The sequence below is a fragment of the Oncorhynchus mykiss genome, chromosome 25 (assembly GCF_057628025.1).
Source record: "Oncorhynchus mykiss isolate SJ-2025 chromosome 25, ASM5762802v1, whole genome shotgun sequence".
In the NCBI taxonomy this organism is placed as follows: domain Eukaryota; kingdom Metazoa; phylum Chordata; class Actinopteri; order Salmoniformes; family Salmonidae; genus Oncorhynchus; species Oncorhynchus mykiss.
In genome coordinates, this window is record NC_143046.1 from 77,102,011 (window position 1) to 77,124,084 (window position 22,074).

The 22,074-nt window shown below is 42.8% G+C and overlaps 1 protein-coding gene across 13 annotated transcripts in view; it reads left to right on the top strand.

Moving 5' to 3' along the window:
- Window positions 1-22,074, top strand: part of LOC110505790 (AT-rich interactive domain-containing protein 4A) — a 50,783-nt gene that overhangs the window by 15,909 nt on the left and 12,800 nt on the right. For 7 of the 13 annotated variants that reach the window (XM_021585230.3, XM_036962213.2, XM_090221131.1 and 4 more), the window contains exons 9-16: window positions 4,872-4,951; window positions 5,160-5,236; window positions 5,380-5,540; window positions 17,950-18,025; window positions 18,383-18,477; window positions 18,896-18,993; window positions 19,242-19,530; window positions 19,765-20,024. In XM_021585230.3, the coding sequence (XP_021440905.3) occupies window positions 4,872-4,951; window positions 5,160-5,236; window positions 5,380-5,540; window positions 17,950-18,025; window positions 18,383-18,477; window positions 18,896-18,993; window positions 19,242-19,530; window positions 19,765-20,024 (1,136 nt within the window). The remainder of the gene's footprint in view (window positions 1-4,871; window positions 4,952-5,159; window positions 5,237-5,379; window positions 5,541-17,949; window positions 18,026-18,382; window positions 18,478-18,895; window positions 18,994-19,241; window positions 19,531-19,764; window positions 20,025-22,074) is intronic. The other 6 variants (XM_090221130.1, XM_090221128.1, XM_090221133.1 and 3 more) reach the window with 1 other exon arrangement.

The window sequence follows — 22,074 nt, forward strand, 5'->3', positions numbered from 1 at the left end:
GGAAACACTTATCTCCCTCACTAGCTTTAAGCACCAACTGTCAGAGCAGCTCACAGATTACGGCACCTGTACATAGCCCACCTATAATTTAGCCCAAACAACTACCTCTTTCCCTACTGTATTTTATTTATTTATTTATTTTGCTCCTTTGCACCCCATTATTTTTATTTCTACTTTGCACATTCTCCCATTGCAAATCTACCATTCCAGTGTTTTACTTGCTATATTGTATTTACTTTGCCACCATGGCCTTTTTGCCTTTACCTCCCTTATCTCACCTCATTTGCTCACATCGTATATAGACTTGTTTCTACTGTATTATTGACTGTATGTTTGTTTTACTCCATGTGTAACTCTGTCGTTGTATGTGTCGAACTGCTTTGCTTTATCTTGGCCAGGTCGCAATTGTAAATGAGAACTTGTTCTCAACTTGCCTACCTGGTTAAATAAAGGTGAAATAAATATGTTTTTGCTCTTTTTATAGAGCCAAAAATATCGGTGGTTTATCCATCTTCGTTTTGGATAGATAACTCTTCGTGTTTGTTTAGAGTTTTCCTATTAGTGGTTAGATTCCATGGATTCTTCAATTACGTTTCTGATGTGCTGTTTCTTTTTCCGTTGTGTGTGTCTATTGTTTTAGTGATTCACCATAGTGAAGGCGAGGCTCAGGGTCTCTGTTTTTGGTTGGATAGGTTTCTGTTTTGTTCCTAGGTTTTTGCAGTCTTCATCAAACCATTTGCCGTTGTTGTTCACTGGGGTTGTCTGCTTGTGATTTTTAGATTTGACAGGCAAGCTGAGTGGTCAAACGTTTCACAGTGAAACATTTTGTCTAGAAGGGATTGAGTTTGTTGCCAAATTGTTTTTTGGTACTTTTCCACACCACTTTCCTTCCATCTATAACATTTATTAACATTATTCCGGTCCTTTTGAGATCAGTGATAAGGTAGTCTACCGTACTACTGCCAAGAGATGAGCTATAGGTGTACCTACCATAGGAGTCCCCTCGACGCCTACCATTGACTATGTCCATGCTCAACATCCGACAGAGCAACAGGAGTTGTGACCCATTTTTGTTGGTTATGTTGTTGTAGTTGTGTCTAGGGGAGCATGTGGGGGAGGGAATGCTGTCAACTCCAGGTAGGTATTTGTCCCCTTGTGTGCTGAGGGTGTCAGGTACTTGTCCAGTTCTGGTATTTAGGTTGGCACAGACTAGTACATGTCCTTGGGCCTGGAAATGGTTGATCTCCCCCACTAGGATGGAGAAGCTGTCATCGTTAAAGTATGGGGATTCTATTGGGGGGATATAGGTAGCACGTATGAGGACAGTTCTCTGTTTCCTTATTCATTTCTAGCCAGGTGTAAAATGTTCCTGTTTTGACTAATTTAGTAGAGTGAGTTAGGTCTGCTCTATACCAAATTAGCATACCCCCTGAGTCTCTTCCCTGTGTCACACCTAGTAGTTTGGTGGATGGGACTACCAGCTCTCTGTAACCTGGAGGGAGTCCATCTCCTTTATACCTTGTTTCTTGTAGGATGACGATGTCTGTATTTCCAATTTCTCTGAAGCCTGGGTTCCTGCTCTTTAGCCCGAGGGCAGATGACCCCAGACCTTGTATATTCCAGGATGAGATGGTAAAAGCTTTGTGTTCCAAAGTGTCTGGTGTTTTTGTTTTTTAGGCCCAGACCATCACAGTAGGTGAGAGCAGAGCATTTTGAGCGCTTTCGATTCAAGGGGCTTTATCGGCATGGGAAACATGTTAACATTGCCAAAGCAAGTGAGGTAGATAATATACAAAAGTGAAACAATAAAAATTAAGTCAACATTACACATACAAAAGTTTCAAAAGAATAAAGACATTACAAATGTTGTGTGTGTGTGTGTATATATACAGTGTTGTAACGATGTACAAATGGTTAAAGTACACAAGAGAACATAAATAAGCATTAATATGGGCTCTCGCTCTCTCTGGCTCTCGCGCTCTCTCTGCCCGTCGCGCTCTCTCGCTCTCTCTGCCTGTCGCTCTCTCTGCCTGTCGCTCTCTCTGCCTGTCGCTCTCTCTCGCTCTCTCTGCCTGTCGCTCTCTCTCGCTCTCTCTGCCTGTCGCTCTCTCTCGCTCTCTCTGCCTGTCGCTCTCTCTCGCTCTCTCTGCCTGTCGCTCTCTCTCGCTCTCTCTGCCTGTCGCTCTCTCTCGCTCTCTCTGCCTGTCGCTCTCTCTCGCTCTCTCTGCCTGTCGCTCTCTCTCGCTCTCTCTGCCTGTCGCTCTCTCTCGCTCTCTCTGCCTGTCGCTCTCTCTCGCTCTCTCTGCCTGTCGCTCTCTCTCGCTCTCTCTGCCTGTCGCTCGCTCTCTCTGCCTGTCGCTCTCTCTCGCTCTCTCTCGCTCTCTCTCGCTCTCTCTCGCTCTCTCTCGCTCTCTCTCGCTCTCTCTGCCTGTCGCTCTCTCTGCCTGTCGCTCTCTCTGCCTGTCGCTCTCTCTGCCTGTCGCTCTCTCTCGCTCTCTCTCGCTCTCTCTCGCTCTCTCTCGCTCTCTCTCGCTCTCTCTGCCTGTCGCTCTCTCTCGCTCTCTCTCGCTCTCTCTGCCTGTCGCTCTCTCTCGCTCTCTCTGCCTGTCGCTCTCTCTGCCTGTCGCTCTCTCTCGCTCTCTCTGCCTGTCGCTCTCTCTCGCTCTCTCTGCCTGTCGCTCTCTCGCTCTGCCTGTCGCGCTCTCTCGCTCTGCCTGTCGCTCTCTCTCGCTCGCTCTGCCTGTCGCGCTCTCTCTGCCTGTCGCGCTCTCTCTGCCTGTCGCGCTCTCTCTGCCTGTCGCGCTCTCTCTGCCTGTCGCGCTCTCTCTGCCTGTCGCGCTCTCTCTGCCTGTCGCGCTCTCTCTGCCTGTCGCGCTCTCTCTGCCTGTCGCGCTCTCTCTGCCTGTCGCGCTCTCTCTGCCTGTCGCGCTCTCTCTGCCTGTCGCGCTCTCTCTGCCTGTCGCGCTCTCTCTGCCTGTCGCGCTCTCTCTGCCTGTCGCGCTCTCTCTGCCTGTCGCGCTCTCTCTGCCTGTCTGTCGCGCTCTCTCTCTGCCTGTCGCGCTCTCTCTCTGCCTGTCTGTCGCGCTCTCTCTCTGCCTGTCTGTCGGGCTCTCTCTCTGCCTGTCTGTCGGGCTCTCTCTCTGCCTGTCTGTCGGGCTCTCTCTCTGCCTGTCTGTCGCGCTCTCTCTCTGCCTGTCTGTCGCGCTCTCTCTCTGCCTGTCTGTCGCGCTCTCTCTCTGCCTGTCTGTCGCGCTCTCTCTCTGCCTGTCTGTCGCGCTCTCTGTCTGCCTGTCTGTCGCGCTCTCTCTCTGCCTGCCTGTCTGTCGCGCTCTCTCTCTGCCTGTCTGTCTGTCGCGCTCTCTCTCTGCCTGTCTGTCTGTCGCGCTCTCTCTCTGCCTGTCTGTCTGTCGCGCTCTCTCTCTGCCTGTCTGTCGGGCTCTCTCTCTGCCTGTCTGTCGGGCTCTCTCTCTGCCTGTCTGTCGGGCTCTCTCTCTGCCTGTCTGTCGCGCTCTCTCTCTGCCTGTCTGTCGCGCTCTCTCTCTGCCTGTCTGTCTGTCGCGCTCTCTCTCTGCCTGTCTGTCTGTCGCGCTCTCTCTCTGCCTGTCTGTCTGTCGCGCTCTCTCTCTCTGCCTGTCTGTCTGTCGCGCTCTCTCTCTCTGCCTGTCTGTCTGTCGCGCTCTCTCTCTCTCTGCCTGTCTGTCTGTCGCGCTCTCTCTCTCTCTGCCTGTCTGTCTGTCGCGCTCTCTCTCTCTCTGCCTGTCTGTCTGTCGCGCTCTCTCTCTCTCTGCCTGTCTGTCTGTCGCGCTCTCTCTCTCTCTGCCTGTCTGTCTGTCGCGCTCTCTCTCTCTCTGCCTGTCTGTCTGTCGCGCTCTCTCTCTCTCTGCCTGTCTGTCTGTCGCGCTCTCTCTCTGCCTGTCTGTCTGTCGCGCTCTCTCTCTCTCTCTCATATATATATGGTGAACTATGGAATTTTGACTTGGGAGCACCAGTGCTCAGATAATACATTGAATAGCACATGGTTACATCTGTATCATTGTTTCAAGTCAGGTGTGCTCAGGCTGTTACATTTGTATCATTTGAGGAGAGCAAGTCATGAGTAATTTGTATAATATTACTTTATTTGTGACAACCATTACCACAGGCATGTCTGACTAGGCTATGCTGTTCCACAAAAGACACAAACATGGCTTTGTGTCTGTGGTTGTCCCTTTACAAAGCAGAAAACCGCTCATCTCCAAACTATTCAAAACTAAATACTTATTTTACCGGCGCACACTTTTTTACATTTCCAGCACAGATTCGCAGAACACTCTTAAAGATGTACACACAAATTAACTATCATGGGGTGCCGATGAACCCCATTTTAATCTTTAAAATATATATATTTTTGATCCCATTAAGGTGTGCCACGGTTCAAAAAAGGTTGGAAACTACTGGTTTATACAACCACTTGAAAAATGGAACCCATTATGAAACTGAAAGCAAATGGATTATAACCCTCCTTGGCCTTTGGTTCTTCTAGCACAATTCCTCTTTTGATATTAGGACTGGGTGATAAAGACAATTTATTTTTCTCATATTTGACTTTGTTTTCTGTTCTAAATACGACTTATGAGTAGTGCATGACTCTAGAATGGTGGCAACATGAATTCTAAGTGATTTTAATGATTCTCTATTCTGATGGTTTTGTTCTCATCCAAACTACGAAGAAACTGACAGTGACGTTGTCCAACTTGTTGAACTTTTGATTTATTGAGCACTGTATAAAAATACCTTCATAGATGATATGTGGATCCATACCGGTATTCACAATATATTGCCCAGCACTATTTGCAATTGCGCCTGAATTTCCCTTTATTGGTTCTGTCTAGGTGATATCACCCAGCTGCAATGATGACCTGACAGTCAAGAAAGACCAATGTTTAGTGAGATCATTTGCAGACTCCAAATTGTAAGCATTGTTCATCCTACTCTTGTGTCGTAGAGTTAAGGAAATTCTGGTTAGTTTACAAACATTGTCTTGTTTGATATTTGCCCCGTCATACATTTTCTAGCCAAGGGCAATGTAAATATGCATGTCTTTTTACTATTGTAGTATTCTCAGAATTTGTAACATTGTAGCTGAGTGCACGTGCATTTAGATGTTGTTGTTTTTTCAGTCGCACTGTGGCAAGAAAGGAGATCCATGAAGTGAACATGGACAGCCTCTCTAAAGCGGAGTTCTCATCGAGGAACGGTAAGGATGGCTCATCTAGGGAGCTCAACTCCAGTTAGTTCAAGAACTGAATGGGCATTCCTATGGAGGAATGTGTTGTCCAAGTCAACTGAATTGACCTAAAAATGTACCTGTAACTCTTGACTTCCTCTGGCTATTCCCAGGGTTGGACGAGGCAGTGCATTTCCTCAAAACCAAGGTGGTCCCTGACAGTTGGAAGATGGACATGAGCGAGATCTTAGAATCCTCCAGCAGTGACGAGGAGGAGGACAAGGAAGGAAAAGATAGTGAGGAGGAGGAGGAGGAGGAGAAGGAGGATGACGAGGTAAGAAGAACACGCTTCTGTTTCCTACAAGTAAATCACTTTCCTTTGAGGTGCTAACTAGACCAGTACCTTGCCACATTCAGAAATGAGAATTTTCGATTGATTTTGACAAAGCATTAGTTCAACTGTTTGACTGTATACTGAAGTGTAATGTTCTAACAGTGGCCATCATAACCTGCTTGTGACGTTTGGGCTTGGAGATTATAATAGGTACTACTTCATGGAGAGAGAAAAAAGGAAGTTCTTATCTTATTTTGCAGTGATAAGGTTCAAAGCGAGATCCGTCTCATTGAGTAGTGTAAACCCAGCTGTTGTATTGCACACTGCAGTGACCTCACCTACCTGGTCTGTCAATGAAGTTGGCTTGTACCATGCCTTCATTGCATTCCCACCCTGACATCTTGTGGCTACTGAATCACCTTGATTGAGCCAGACTCCCAATAGACCCTGGATACATCCCGAATTGCACCATATTCCCTTTTAGTATAACTACTTTTGACCAGGGCCCATAGTGAATAGGGTCACATCTGGGATACACTCCTAGTGTGTGGGATAGCCCCTGCCTCAGGAACAACAATGGTTCATTCTTCCTGCTCCCAGAGCTTTGGACAAATGACCATTTGTATGGTTTCCTACACTGTTCCCATAGCAACCGGCAGCTACTTCCTATCGTTTAGAGGTCCTGTGGGGATTGGCTGAGGTCCAGTGGAGGCGTGCCAGCTAGGCTGTCCTATTCGTGGGAAGGCCCTCTTCCTCCTCAAGGTTTCTTTCTACCTCGGCTGGTTTTGACAAATGGTTTGCTTCTCATGAGTGAAATAGGTTCACTTCACTGTGTATTTACTTGTCTGGAGCAGTTTGTCGATCATGTTATAGTTTACACAGTACAACCTACATTGATTACAATGGCATGGACATAGTTGATCGATCTTTCTAATTCCTCCATTTGACTTCAGTGTACTGTGACCGTGTCTGTTCGCTAGTAATAATGTACATAGGGAGCCATATCTATGGCCCTGGTTACTGTGAATAGGTTACACACCAACACTAGGACTGTACCTGACAAAAACATTTTTTAAAATAAATAAAACATCTTGATCAACTGAGTTGTCTTTAGACTAATCGATTGGTAGAAATTTTAAAACGTGTATTTTTCCATATAGATACATCCTACGTATTTTAATCAAATCAAATTTAGTTTGTTGCTTTGATGAAATTATTAAGACACAAATTCTAGAGTCCGACTGCAATTCATTTGATTGTGCTGGGCCATGCTAAGACTTGCTGTGCTGTTTAAAAAAAATAATAACGGCAATTGTCTGTGTGAACGTTTACTGATTGCTCAGGAGGTAAAGGGTAAGTGGGATGTGTGCAATAAATTTGACTTAGTTGTGAAAAATACTGGATATCAAGAAAAATAAGGTAAAGAGTTATGTATACCAAACAGTTGCTGTTTAAAATAAATAAATATATATGACCTTTATTTAACAGGTAGACCAGTTGAGAACAAGTTCTCATTTACAACTGCGACCTGGCCAAGATAAAGCAAAGCAGCGCGACAAAACAACAGTTAAACATAGTCAATAACACAATAGCAAAATCTATGTACAGTGTGTGAAAATGTAGAAGAGTAGGGAGGTAAGGCAATAAATAGGCCATGGAGGTAAAAAAAAATACAATTTAGCATTAACGCTGGAATGATAGATGTGCAGTTGATGATGTACAAGTAGAGAATAGAGATACTGGGGTGCAAAAGAGCAAGAGGATAAGTAACAATATTGGGATGAGGTAGTCGGGTGTGCTATTTACAGATTGTTTGTGTACAGGTTAGGGGTCGACCGATTTAATCGGAATGGCCTATTAATTATTGCCGATTTCAAGTTTTCATAACAATCGGAAATCTGTATTTTTGTGCGCCAATTTATTTAACTAGGCAAGTCAGTTAAGAACACAGTCTTATTTTCAATGACGGTGGGTTAACTTCCTCGTTCAGGGGCAGAACGACAGATTTTCACCTTGTCAGCTCGGGGGATCCAATCTTGCAACCTTACAGTTAACTAGTCCAAAGCTATAACCACCTGCCTCTCGTTACAATCCACAAGGAGACTGACTGCCTGTTACGCGAGGTAAGTTGCTAGCTAGCGTTAAACTCATCTTTTAAAAAAAACAATCAATCACTAGTTAACTACACATGGTTGATGATATTACTAGTTTATCTAGCATGTCCTGCATTGCATACAAGTATCTAAGTATCTGACTGAGTGGTGGTAGGCAGAAGTAGGCTCGTAAACATTCATTCAAACAGCACTTTTGTGAGTTTTGCCAGCAGCTCTTCGTTGTGCGTCAAGCATTGCGCTGTTTATGAGTTCAAGCCTATCAACTCCCGAGATGAGGCTGGTGTAACCGAAGTGAAATGGCTAGCCAGTTAGCGCGCGCTAATAGCGTTTCAAACGTCACTCGCTCTGAGCCTTGCAGTGGTTGTTTCCCTTGCTCTGCATGGGTAACACTGCTTCGAGGGTGGCTGTTGTCGTTGTGTTCCTGGTTCGAGCCCAGGGAGGAGCGAGGAGAGGGACGGAAGCTATACTGTTACACTGGCAATACTAAAGTGCCTATAAGAACATCCAATAGTCAAATGTTAACGAAATACAAATGGTAGAGAGGGAAATAGTCCTATAATTCCTATAATAACTTCAACCTAAAACTTCTTACCTGGGAATATTGAAGACTCATGTTAAAAGGAACCACCAGCTTTCATATGTTCTCATGCTCTGAGCAAGGAACTGAAACGTTAGCACATATTGCACTTTTACTTTCTTGTCCAACACTTTGTTTTAGCATTATTTAAACCAAATTGAACATGTTTCATTATTTATTTGGGGCTAAATTGATTTGATTGATGTATTAAGTTAAAATAAGTGTTCATTCAGTATTGTAATTGTCATTATTATAAAATATATATTTTTTTAAATCAGCCGATTTAATCGGTATCGGCTCTTTTGGTCCTCCAATAATCGGTATTGGCGTTGAAAAATCATAATCGGTCGACCTCAAGTACAGGTACAGTGATTGGTAAGCTGCTCTTACAGCTGATGCTTAAAGTTAGAGGGAGATATAAGTCTCCAGTTTCAGTGACTTTTGCAATTCGTTCCAGTCACTGGCAGCAGAGACCTGGAAGGAAAGGCTTTGGGGATGACCAGTGCAATATACCTGCTGGAGCGCGTACTATGGGTGGATGTTGCTATGGTGACCAGTGAGCTGAGATAAGGTGGAGCTTTACCTAGCATAGACTTATAGATGACCTGGAGCCAGTGGGTTTGGCGACGAATATGTAGTGAGGTCCAGCCAACGAGAGCATACAGGTCGCAGTGGTGGGTAGTATATGGGGCTTTGGTGACAAAACGGATGGCACTGTGATAGATTACATCCAATTTGCTGGATGTAGGGGGCAATTTTGTAAATGACATCGCCGAAGTCAAGGATCAGTAGGGTAGTCAGTTTTACGAGGGTATGTTTGGCAGCATGAGTGAAGGATGCTTTGTTGCGAAATAGGAAGCAGATTCTAGATTGAATTTTGGATTGGAGATGCTTAATGCGAGTCTGGAAGGAGAGTTTACAGTCTAACGAGACACCTATGTATTTGTAGTTGTCCACATATACAGTGAGGCAAAAAGTATTTAGTCAGCCACCAATTGTGCAAGTTCTCCCACTTAAAAAGATGAGGCCTGTAATTTTCATCATAGGTACACTTCATCTATGACACAAAATGAGAAAATAAAATCCAGAAAATCACATTGTAGGATTTTTAATGAATTTATTTGCAAATTATGGAGGCAAATAAGTATTTGGTCACCTACAAACAAGCAAGATTTCTAGCTCACAGACCTGTAACTTCTTCTTTAAGAGGCTCCTCTGTCCTCCACTTGTTACCTGTATTAATGGCACCTGTTTGAACTTGTTATCAGTATAAAAGACACCTGTCCACAACCTCAAACAGGCACACTCCAAACTCCACTATGGCCAAGACCAAAGAGCTGTCAAAGGACACCAGAAACAAAATTGTAGACCTGCACCAGGCTGGGAAGACTGAATCTGCAATAGGGAAGCAGCTTGGTTTGAAGAAATCAACTGTGGGAGCAATTATTAGGAAATGGAAGACATACAAAACCACTGATAATCTCCCTCGATCTGGGGCTCCACGCAAGATCTCACCCCGTGGGGTCAAAATGATCTGAAGAACGGTGAGCAAAAATCCCAGAACCACACGGGGGGACCTAGTGAATGACCTGCAGAGAGCTGGGACCAAAGTAACAAAGCCTACCATCAGTAACACACTACGCCGCCAGGGACTCAAATCCTGCAGTGCCAAACGTGTCCCCCTGCTTAAGCCAGTACATGTCCAGGCCCGACTGAAGTTTGCTAGAGAGCATTTGGATGATCCAGAAGAAGATTGGGAGAATGTCATATGGTCAGATGAAACCAAAATGGAACTTTTTGGTAAAAACTCAACTCGTCGTGTTTGGAGGACAAAGAATGCTGAGTTGCATCCAAAGAACACCATACCTACTGTGAAGCATGGGGGTGGAAACATCATGCTTTGGGGCTGTTTTTCTGCAAAGGGACCAGGACGACTGATCCGTGTAAAGGAAAGAATGAATGGGACCATGTATCGTGAATTTTTGTGTGAAAACCTTCCATCAGCAAGGGCATTGAAGATGAAACGTGGCTGAGTCTTTCAGCCTGACAATGAACCCAAACACACCGCCCAGCAACGAAGGAGTGACTTCGTAAGAAGCATTTCAAGGTTCTGGAGTGGCCTAGCCAGTCTCTAGATCTCAAACCCATAGAAAATCTTTGGAGGGAGTTGAAAGTCGGTGTTGCCCAGCAACAGCCCCAAAACATCACTGCTCTAGAGGAGATCTGCATGGAGGAATGGGCCAAAATACCAGCAACAGTGTGTGTGTGAACCTTGTGAAGACTTACAGAAAACATTTGACCTCTGTCATTGCCAACAAAGGGTATATAACAAAGTATTGAGAAACTTTTGTTATTGACCAAATACTTAATTTTCCACCATAGTTTTCAAATAAATTCATTAAAAATCCTACAATGTGATTTTCTGGATTTTTTTCTTCTCTATTTGTCTGTCAGTTAGTGTACCTATGATAATTACAGGCCTCATCTTTTTAAGTGGGAGAACTTGCACAATTGGTGGCTGACTAAATACTTTTTTGCCCCACTGTGTTCTAGGTCAGACCTGTCCAGAGTAGTGATGCTAGTCGGGCGGGAGGGTGCGGGCAGCAATCAGTTGAAGAGCATGCACTTAAAAGCAGTTGGAGAACTCGGAATGAGTGTTGAATGGCATTGAAGCTCGTTTGGAGGTTTGTTAGTGCAGTGTCCAAAGAAGGGCCGTTAGATTAGCATATAATTTTCTGACCATTTGGAACTGTGTAAACCACTAAATTATAAGCCTTTACAGGGTTGCACATTTTGGGGAATTTTGAGAGGTGAAAACTTTCCGTGGGAATTAACGGAAATACAGTTGAAGTTTACATACACCTTAGCTAAATACATTTAAACTCAGTTTTCACAATTCCTGACATTTAATCATAGTAAAAATTCACTGTCTTAGGTCAGTTAGGATCATCACTTTATTTTAAGAATGTGAAATGTGAGAATAATAGTAGAGAATTATTTTTTTCAGCTTTTATTTCTTTTGTCACATTCCCAATGTGTCAAAGTTTTCATACACTCAATTAGTATTTGGTAGCATTGCCTTTTAAATTGTTTAACTTGGGTGAAACGTTTCGGGTAGCGTCCCACAATAAGTTGGGTGAATTTTGGCCCATTCCTCCTGACAGAGCTGATGTAACTGAGTCAGGTTTGTGGGCCTCCTTGCTCGCACGCGCTTTTTCAGTTCTGCCCACATATTTTCTATAGGATTGAGGTCAGGGCTTGTGATGGCCACTCCAATACCTTGACTTTGTTGCCTTTAAGCCATTTTGCCACAACTTTGGAAGTATGCTTGAGGTCATTGTCTATTTGGAAGACCCATTTGCGACCAAGCTTTAACTTCCTGACTGATGTCTTGAGATGTTGCTTCAATATATCCACATAATTTTCCTATCTCATAATGCCATCTATTTTGTTAAGTGCACCAGTCTCTCCTACAGCAAAGCACCCCCACAACATGATGCTGCCACCCCTGTGCTTTCAAGGTAGGCCTTGAAATACATCCACAGGTACACCTCCAATTGACTCAAATGATGTCAATTAGCCTATCAGAAGCTTCTAAAGCCATGACATAATTTTCTGGAATTTTCCAAGCTGTTTAAATGCACAGTCAACTTAGTGCATGTAAACCTCTGACCCACTGGAATTGTGATACAGGGAAATAATCTGTCTGTAAACAATTGTTGTAAAAATGACTTGCCATTCACAAAGTAATGTCCTAACCGACTTGCCAAAACGATATGTTGTTAACAAGACATTTTGAGTGGTTGGAAAACTTGTTTTAATTACTCCTCCAAAGTTTGTGTAAACTTCTGACTTCAATTGTATATGCAAATGAATATTAATACCATTTAAATGTAGATGGTTTTTGCATTTGATCTATTTACCATATCATATGGAGACGAACATAATTGCCAATCACTAAATCCTTCCAATAGAAACAAATGAAGTAATTAGTTACGAATTGAACTTGAATTAAATGAGTTGACCCTTAACTACAAAAGAGAATATCGAATGGTCCCCAATAATCCATCGCATCTCTCAAAAAAGCGTTTTCAACATACATCTGTAAAATGATGGTCTAGAAATGAAAGCTTTGGTTGTCTTCCTCTCAGGATTCCATGTCTTCTCCCTGGACCTCCTCAATGTCCACATCTTGAGCATCAGACTCTGATGCCCTATCTTCACTGTCACTTTTTAACCTTGTTGAGGACGGCTCAGTCCCTTCCACCAGGTGGCCGATGAAATATGTTGGCACGACTGCCATATTGCATCTCCATCCCCAAGCCCTTTCTTGGAAGTGTACTTCGCCGGACTGCCAAGAACGTTGCCCTCATCCAGGCCAAGGTGGCAAGACACTGTAGTGATGACACCATAGGCCTGGTTGATCTCTGCATCAGAAAGGATGCTCTTGCCAGCATACTTGGGGTCCAACATGTACGCTGTGGCGTGTATGGGCTTCAGGCAGAAGTCTTCACACTTTTTGATGTATTTCAGAACTGCAGTTTCATCTGCTCATGCTTGGTGACGTAGATTGCTGCTATAACTTGATGACCCTTCACATACCTAACCAGTTCCTTGGCTCTCTTGTAGAGTGTATCCATGATGTCCTTGGGGAGCAGATTCAATGCATGAGCAGCACATCAATGGGTGTGATGTGAGGGTAGGACTCTACTTTAGACCAAGCAGCCTTCAAGTTCTCAGCATTGTCTTTCACCAGTGCAAATACCTTGAGTGGTCCAAGGTCATTTGACTGCTTTCAACTCATCTGCAATGTAGAGACTGGTGTCTGTTGTCCCTTGTGTCTGTGCTCTTGTAGAATACTGGTTGAGGGGTGGAGATGATGTAGATGATTATTCTTTGCCCACAAACATTTGACCACCCATCAGATGTTTGCAATACAGTCTGCTTTCTCTGATTTGCTTGACCTTCACTTGAACTCTGTGTCCAGCAAATTAGTACATAAAGCATGCCTGGTTGGAGGGGTGTATGCTGGGCAAAGAACATTCAGAAATCTCTTCCAATACACATTGCCTGTGAGCATCAGAGGTGAACCAGTTGCATACACAGCTCGAGCAAGACATTCATCGGCATTTCTCTGAATAGGTTCCTCCATTGAGTCAAAAAATACTTCTGATTCCAGGAGGACCATGAGCTGTCAGATTCATCATTTTCACCTAAAATAGAAGTAGAGGGACTTTTGTCAGAGGTTGTGAGCGCTGAGGGAACTTTATGCACTTGGCTGAATGATTTGGCATCTTTGTTGCGTTCTTCACGTGATTTGGCACAGTATTTGCAAATGTACATAGCTTTTCCTTCTACATTAGCTGCAGTGAAATGTCACCACACGTCAGATAGTGCCTGTGGCATTTTCCTGTAAAGATTAGAATAAAATGAGTAATAAAACCAAATACAATTCCATGTACAGAAATAGTTGTCATTAGATTAAACAACTCCTTTGTAAGGTAAATGTTTTAAAATGAAACATGTATGGAAACAGGTGAATTAACACTCCTCCGTATGCAGGCTCAAGCAAGCGAAAACCCACATCGGAATCAAAAACTAACTAGCATAAATTGTTAACAAGTTAGAAATGATTTACACACACTTTGCTGTAGCCTACTATTTACTACTTAACAAAAAATAATGTATGTCATAAAATATATTCACCCCACCCAGTATTGTAATCAAAACTTACCAGAAAGCATGTAGTCCTTGGCTCAGACAGTGTAGTAGTGTGGGCTCTATAGTGTCTCATTAGTGTGCAATATCTTGATGATCAGCTGCACATGTGATGGAAGAGTGCACTGCACGTGAAGGAGTAATGCACTGTTCATGCAGAGGGTTGCAATTCCATTGAATTGGGGATAGTTTAACCAAAATATCCCACAAGAACTAGAATTGCCTTGTGTATCCCACAAAAAAGGTTCACTGTTATAAGCTAACATTTTCAATTAATTTAAGGAAAATTCCCCAAATGTCCGGGGTTAATTCCCATGGCATATGTTAGGAAAAATTCTGGAAATTTACCGGAAAGTTTCCAACCCTTTGCAACCCTAAGCCTTTATTATAGCAAGGACTAAGAACAGTTGTATGTGTTTGTGAATGCAATTGACGAAATGAACGGTTTACGTAAACTATTGTTTAGTCCAATTATTCATGGGTCGATTTGTTTTATTTTAAAACTAAAATGCTTGATTGCATTTCAAGTCATGAATTACTCTTACTGTGTGAAGACATGAACGATAGAATGACTAATTGATACAGTAGCCTGTAAGTACTGTAGGCTATTGAAATATAGGCCTAAGTAATGATACTAATGATAATGACAGGACTTATTATTAATAATAGCAATAAGGAGATCAAGAAAAAGGAGGGTTATTATAAATAAAACTTGGAAGAGTGTAAACACTAAATAAATTACCTTTTTTTGTTCTCACAAAAAAGTGTTAAGCCTTTAATACAGTATAGCAAAGATTTAAAAACAGACTGATTTTGTTTATCCGATGTGTTTGCATGAGGCTTGGTGCTCATGGAATCAGTAGGCTATTAAACACTCAAACAGGCAACAGAAGCAGGATCTGTTTTATTTCTGTAGATGTACAGTGCATTTGGAAATTATTCAGACGCCTTGACTTTCCACATTTTGTTACATTACAACCTTATTCGAAAATTGATTGAATATTTTTTTCGTCATCAATCTACACACACTACCCCATAATGACAAAGCCAAAACATGTTTTTAGAGATGTTTGTACATGTTTTAAAAATAAACTGAAATCACATTTTGCATAAGTATATAGACCCTTTACTCAGTACTTTAACTTGTTATGGCTGCAATCCCGCTAACGGGATCGATATGACAACTACCCGTGAAAATGGAGGGCGCCAAATTCAAACCACAGAAACCTCATAATTACAATTCCTAAAACATGCATGTCTTTTTTCATTTTAAAGTTCATCTTGTTGTTAATCCCACCAAAGTGTCCGATTTCAAATATGCTTTTCAGCAAAAGCACAACAAACCATTATGTTAGGTCTCCACCAAACCACAATAAGCACAGCCATTTTCCAGCGAAATGTAGCATTCACAAAAAGCAGAGATAGAGAAAATTAATCACTAACCTTGCATTATCTTCATCAGATGACACTCATAGGACTTCATGTTACACAATACATGCATGTTTTGTTTGATAAAGTTCATATTTATATCAGAAAATCTAGTTTACATTGGAGCATTCCATTCACTAGTTCCAAAAACATCAAGTGATTTTGCATAGCCACATCGTTTCAACAGAAATACTCATCATAAATGTAGATGATAATAGAAGTTATACACATGGAATTATAGATATACCTCTCCTTAATGCAACCGCTGTGTCAGATTTCAAAAAAACTTTACGGAAAAAGAAACCCATGCAATAATCTGAGACGGCGCTCAGAACAATAGAAAAATTAGCCTCCATGTTGGAATCAACAGAAACCAGAAAATACATAAATATTTCCTTACCTTTGATGAACTTCATCAGAATGCAGTCCTAGGAATCCCAGGTCCACAATAAATGCTTGATTTGTTCGAAAATGTCTTATTTATGTCCAATTAGGTACTTTGGTTATCGCGTTTGGTAAACAATTCCAAAGTCAAAGTGCGTCCACTATAACATGACAATGTCCAAAAGTTCTGTAACAGTCAGTAGAAACATGTCAAACGATGTACTGAATCAATCTTTAGAATGTTGTTTACATATCTTGAATAACGTTCCAGAATTAGAATGACTTCAGATGACCGGTGGAACGCAGGTCCTTCCCCTGTGAACGCGCATGGTGAAAGCATGGTCAACTCGTGGCAGTGGTGACTATTTCCTGTCTCATTCGACCCCCCTTCACATTAGTCATCAGACAAAGTTCTATTGACTGTTGACATCTAGTGGAAGTGAGAACTCATCCATATCTCGCTGTAATTTCAATAAGAGCTTGGTTGAAAATCTGCCACCCCCAGAAAAAATACAAACAGGAAGTGGAATTTCTCAAGTTTTTGCCTGCAATATGAGTTCTGTTATACTCAGACATAATTCAAACAGTTTTAGAAACTTCAGATGTTTTCTATCCAATACTAATAATAATATGCATATATTAGCAACTGAGACTGAGGAGCTGGCCGTTTACAATGGGCACCTTTTCATCCAAGCTACTCAATACTGCCCCTGCAGCCATAAAAAGTTAAAGCACCTTTTGGCCGCAATTACATCCTCTAGTCTTCTTGGGTATGATGCTACAAGCTTGGCACCTGTATTTGGTGAGTTTCTCCCATTCTTCTCTGCAGATCCTCTCAAGGTCTTCTCAGGTGGATGGGGAGCATCGCTTCACAGCTATTTTCAGGTCTCTCCAGAGATGTTCGTTAGGGTTCAAGTCTGACCTCTGGCTGGGCCACTCAAGGACATTCAGAGACTTGTCCCGAAGCCACTCCTGCGTTGTCTTGGCTGTTTGCTTAGGGTCATTGTCCTGTTGGAAGGTTAGCCTCTGCTCCAGTCTGAGCTCCTGTGTGCTCTGGTGCATGTTTTCATCAAGGATCTCTCTGTACTTTGCTCCGTTCATCTTTGCCTCGATCCTCACTAGTCTTTCAGTCCCAGCCGATAAAAAAAATGTCCCCACAGCATGATGCTGCACCACCATGCTTAACCTGGCACCATCCCTACGGTGTTCTCCAGACGTGACGCTTGGTATTCAGTCGAAGTAGTTTGTTTCGATCTTTGTTTCATCAGCCCAGAGACTCTTGTTTCTCATGGTCTGAGTCCTTTAGGTACATTTTGGCAGACTCCAAGCGAGCTGTTATCTGCCTTTTTTACTGAGGCGTGGCTTCCATCTGGCCACTCTACCATAAAAGCCTGATTGGTGGAGTGCTGCGGAGATGGTTGTCCTTCTGGAAGGTTTTTAGATCTCCACAAAGGAACTCTAGAGCTCTGTCAGAGTGACCATCGGATTCTTGGTCATCTCCCTGACCAAGACTCTTCTCCCTCGATTGCTCAGTTTGTCCGGGCGGCAAGCTCTAAGGAATACTCTTGGGGGTCCATAACTTCTTCCATTTAACAATGATGAAGGCCACTGTTCTTGGACCTTCAATCCTGCATAAATGTTTTGCAACCCTTCACTGGATCCGTACCTCGGCATATTCCTGTCTCGGCGCTCTACGGACAATTCCTTCGACCTCATGGCTTGGTTTTTGCTCTGACATGTACTGTCAACTGAGGGACCTTATATAGACAGGTGTGTGCCCTTTCCAAATCATGTCCAATCAATTGAATTTACCTCAGGTGGACTCCAATCAAGTTGTAGAAACATCTCAAGGATGATCAATGGAAACAGAGTGCACCTGAGCTCAATACAAATGCTTATGTAAATAATAGCATTGCTAACTCTACAGGAATGTAGCTATGTCAGGACTGATTGGTTTTTACTTCCATGCCTTGTCTACTCACAGCTTTTCATGTCTTCTGTCTCTTTAAAAACTTTACCTTTTTTATTTTATCAAATTATTTGTATTTAGGACTAAAATATGTTTGTCGAGAGACCTTGTCAGAATAACAGCACAGTCGCTGACAGTTAATGACTAACACAAGATATCGTCGGTTGATGCCTCATTTGCCTATTTTAACCAAGGAGTGTTTTACTTTTACCTTCCCAGCAGCCTGAGGATGAGGCGGACCCAGAGGAGAGGGATCACTTCCTGCAGCAGTTGTATAAGTTCATGGAGGATCGAGGTGAGCCTTCAGCCCTGTCCCATTTATCTTCCTGTGTTTTCCCTGTCTGTCTCAAATAGCACCATATTTCCTATATAGTGCCCTACTTTTGACCAGGGCCCTTTGGTGATCTTTCATGACTTTTACAGCGCACAGCACTTTACTGCAAGCGCACACACACGACCTTACCGGCTCTGGCTCTTAATGCCCCATCCTTCATTTGATTTCACTGCAGTTTTTTTTTTATCACACAATGCATCCTTCCTTATCAGTCATTCAACGACAACATATGAAATAAGAACGATGTTCCTGTGATTTAGAATGCCCTAGAATGTGCTACTTTTCTTCTCACTGCTCTTCTCCACATCTCCTCCTCAGGGACACCAATTAACAAGCCTCCTGTGCTCGGCTACAAGGATCTGAACCTCTTCAAGCTCTTCAGGCTAGTCTACCAGCAGGGGGGCTGTGACAAAGTGAGTGCATATCATCTGTACAGCTAACACCCCCCTGCCTCTTTCATCCGAGTTTTCCTCACTGCAGTGGCAGGCAGGCAGACTGTCTGGTCTCATCATCTAATGTGAACAGCCCGTTCTCTCAAGCTTTGTCTCTCCTCTGCCTCTATAAGCAGAATTGCAGCATGTAGCTTTTTAGTGGACTATGAAGGTCATGGATGGGGCTGTCTGGCTGGTGTTCTGCACGTCAGCTGTTATGAGGGCATAGAAAACAATAGGCCTGAAATGACTTAACAATTTGGACTGCTTCTCGATCAAGTGATGTTGGTAGCGTTTTGTCTCACTACCCTCCCTGTTTGTTTTGTTGAAGATATTCTTGATATAGCGTGGCCAACATGAATGATTATTCATATGTTACGTTGATGGTTGTTATTTGCAGATTGAAAGTGGATCTGTGTGGAAACAAATCTACATGGACCTGGGCATTCCCATCCTAAACTCTGCTGCCTCCTACAATGTGAAGACTGCCTACAGAAAGTAGGTGCTGATTCACTTCACTCAGACTGACAAGCACTCTTTACCAGACACGTCTTTCTTTTGAAGCTGAGTCATTTGCGTTGATGTTGAGAAATGCACTCAACGTCTTGGCATGATAAATTGAAACTGTCTTCTAGGACGGATTACTATACGGCTATATAAATACATTTGATTGATGGATATTTCAGTTTTTTGCACCAAGATTATTTAGAAGTGTGTGGTGAGTGACATTTACTGTGTGTGTGTAGGTACCTGTATGGCTTTGAGGAGTACTGCCGCTCAGCCTGCATCGTGTTCAGGACCATCCACCACAACGAGGCTCGTCCAGCGCCCCAGTCCTCTCAGTCCCAGACAGAGCAGAAGGCTGCCCAGGTCCCTGAGGTGAAGGTGAAGGACAAAGACAAGGTTGGCAAGGGCCCAACACCACCCGTACAGAATGAGTCTGCTGCAGCCACAGAGGACAAGCCTTCCCAGGAGGAGGCTGAGTCGGGGAGTGAGAGTGACAAAGAGAGCCACAAAGATATCGCCTCTCCCAGGGTTAGGAGTTCTCAAAAGCAACTTTTGTCCTTTGTGCTGATTTACTTTTTCGAACTCTTAGATTTCCTCCCAATTCGCCTTCTCAAAATGAATTGAACTGGGGTTCATCCCCCCTGATCTTTTCATCCAATGCGTTTTGAGGAAGATGCTACGAGAAAGTGTGAAAGCGCTGTACTATATAGTTTTTTCCCCCTGAGTTCCAGACACTAATCTCTTCTCTATCCTTTCCCTCAGGGGAGGAGACGGTGCACTGTGACCCCAGTCAAAGCTGAGGTGAAGGAGCCTGTCAAGCTGGAGAAGATCAAAGAGCAGGAGCCGAGTGATCTGGGTGTGGGCGAGACCAGCGGAGAGGAGACGGGTGGTCAAAAAGAGAGCAGCAGGTCAGACGGAGGGGACACCCAGGGGAATGGATGCAGCCGACGTCTGGAGGAGTCCGATAAAGAGTCTGAGGACGAAGTGGAGGATGAGGACAGCGAGAGGAGAGTTGGAGAAGGGTACAGTTAAATGTTAATGAAACATATAACAGTGTAATATTAAAAACTTCTTAGGGATAGGCGTCCCGCTAGCGGGACACCAGTCGACAACATCTGGTGAAATTGGAGGGCGTGCAATTCAAATAAATAATATTAAACATTTATGAACATAAGTATCTTATATCATTTAAAAGCTTACATTATTGTTAATCTAACTGAATTGTCCGATTTACAATAGGCTTTACAGGGAAAGCATACCATGCGATTGTCTGATGACGGCGCCCCACATCAACATATTTTTCAACCAGCACAGGCTTCACAAAATCACAAATGGCGATTTAAATAAATCACTTAGTTTTGAAAATCTTCTTCTGTTTGCAATCCCAAGGCTTCCAGCTACAACATGAATGGTCGTTTTGTTAGATAAAATCCTTCTTTATCTTCCAAAAAGTCAGTTTAGTTGGCACCATCGATTTCAGTAATCCACTCGTTCAACATGCAGACAAAGGAGTCGAAAAAACTACCGCTAAACTTCGTCCAAACAAGTCAAACAACGTTTTTATACAATCCTCAGGTACCCTAAAATGTAAATGAACTATAATATTTCATACGGAAAGTAGTATGTTCAATAGAAAAGTACAATTAGTAAGCGCACGCCCTCTTCCTCACGTGCCGAAAGACTGATATTGTTCCGGTGCTCTCTTCACAAAAACTCAAAATTCTTGCTTGTTTTTCAATAAACAAGCCTGAAACCTTGAATGAAGACTGTTGACATCTAGTGGTAGCCATAGGAATTGAAATCTGGGAGCTGGAATTACATAGGACCTTTTGCTTTCCATTGTAAGAGCCTTGGACCTTACACCAACCAGAACTTTTTTTTTTTCCTTATGATTTTCGTCTGCCATATCAATGCTGTTATAGTCTCAGACATTATTTTAATATTTTTAGAAACAGCTAATTTCTTTTGCTGTAGCGTGCAGAGCTCACTGTATTCAATAAGATGCAAACTGACCAAAACAGGGAGAGAAGACCTAGCTTAACTTACCCAATAAGAAACTCACATTTTTGTTGCAAAACATTTTGCTACGGTGTGAACTAATGAATGAGTCCCATTTCTATCATGTGAAATTGGAGTAGTGCCAGTAGTACTGGCTGAAAGCTTCTTCACTGCGTTTGAGAGCCTCGTTGTGATGGCTCTACATGGGGCCCAAGGTTCTTTTGTGACGTTACTGCAGGATGCTTTTGTTTGATCACAAAAAAGGAGTCTGTAGAGAACCTTTGAGTAGCCTGGCCTACCAGGGTAAAGCCAATGTGTCCTGCCCAGAGTTTTGATGAAAATTAGCGTTTGCGTCTTTATGAACAGAGTTCTGTCAAGCTGTCAGCTGCTCCAACTACAGTGCCTTCAAAAAGTATTCACACCCCTTGACATTTTCAAAATGTTGTTGTGTTACAACCATAATTTTAAAAAGGATTCATTGTAGATGCTGATGTTTTTTAAACTTTAAACAATCTGAGCAGCTAACCGATCGCTGCAGCTGTACATAGTCCATCTGTAAATAGCCCACCCAATCTACCTACCTCGTCCCCATATTGTTTGTATTTACTTTGCTGCTCTTTTGCACACCAGTATCACTACTTACACACCATCTGCTCATCTATCACTCCAGTGTTTTAATCTGCTAAATTGTAATTACTTTGCTACTATGGGCTATTTATTGCCATACCTCCTGATGTCATTTGCACACACTGTTTTATAGACTTTATTTTTCTTCTATTGTGTTATTGACAGTACGCTTGTTTAGTCCATGTGTAACTCTGTTGTTTCTGTCACACTGCTTTGCTTTATCTTGGCCAGGTCGCAGTTGTAAATAAGAACTTGTTCTCAACTAGCCTACCTGGTTAAATAAAGGTGAAATAAAATGAAAAAACTGAGGATGGATCAACAACATTGTAGGTACTCCACAATACGAACCTAATTGACAGGTAAAAGCAGGAAGCCTGTGCAGATGTTCCAAAACATGCATACTGTTTGCAATAAGTAATACTGCAAACCAATTAACTTTTTGTCCTG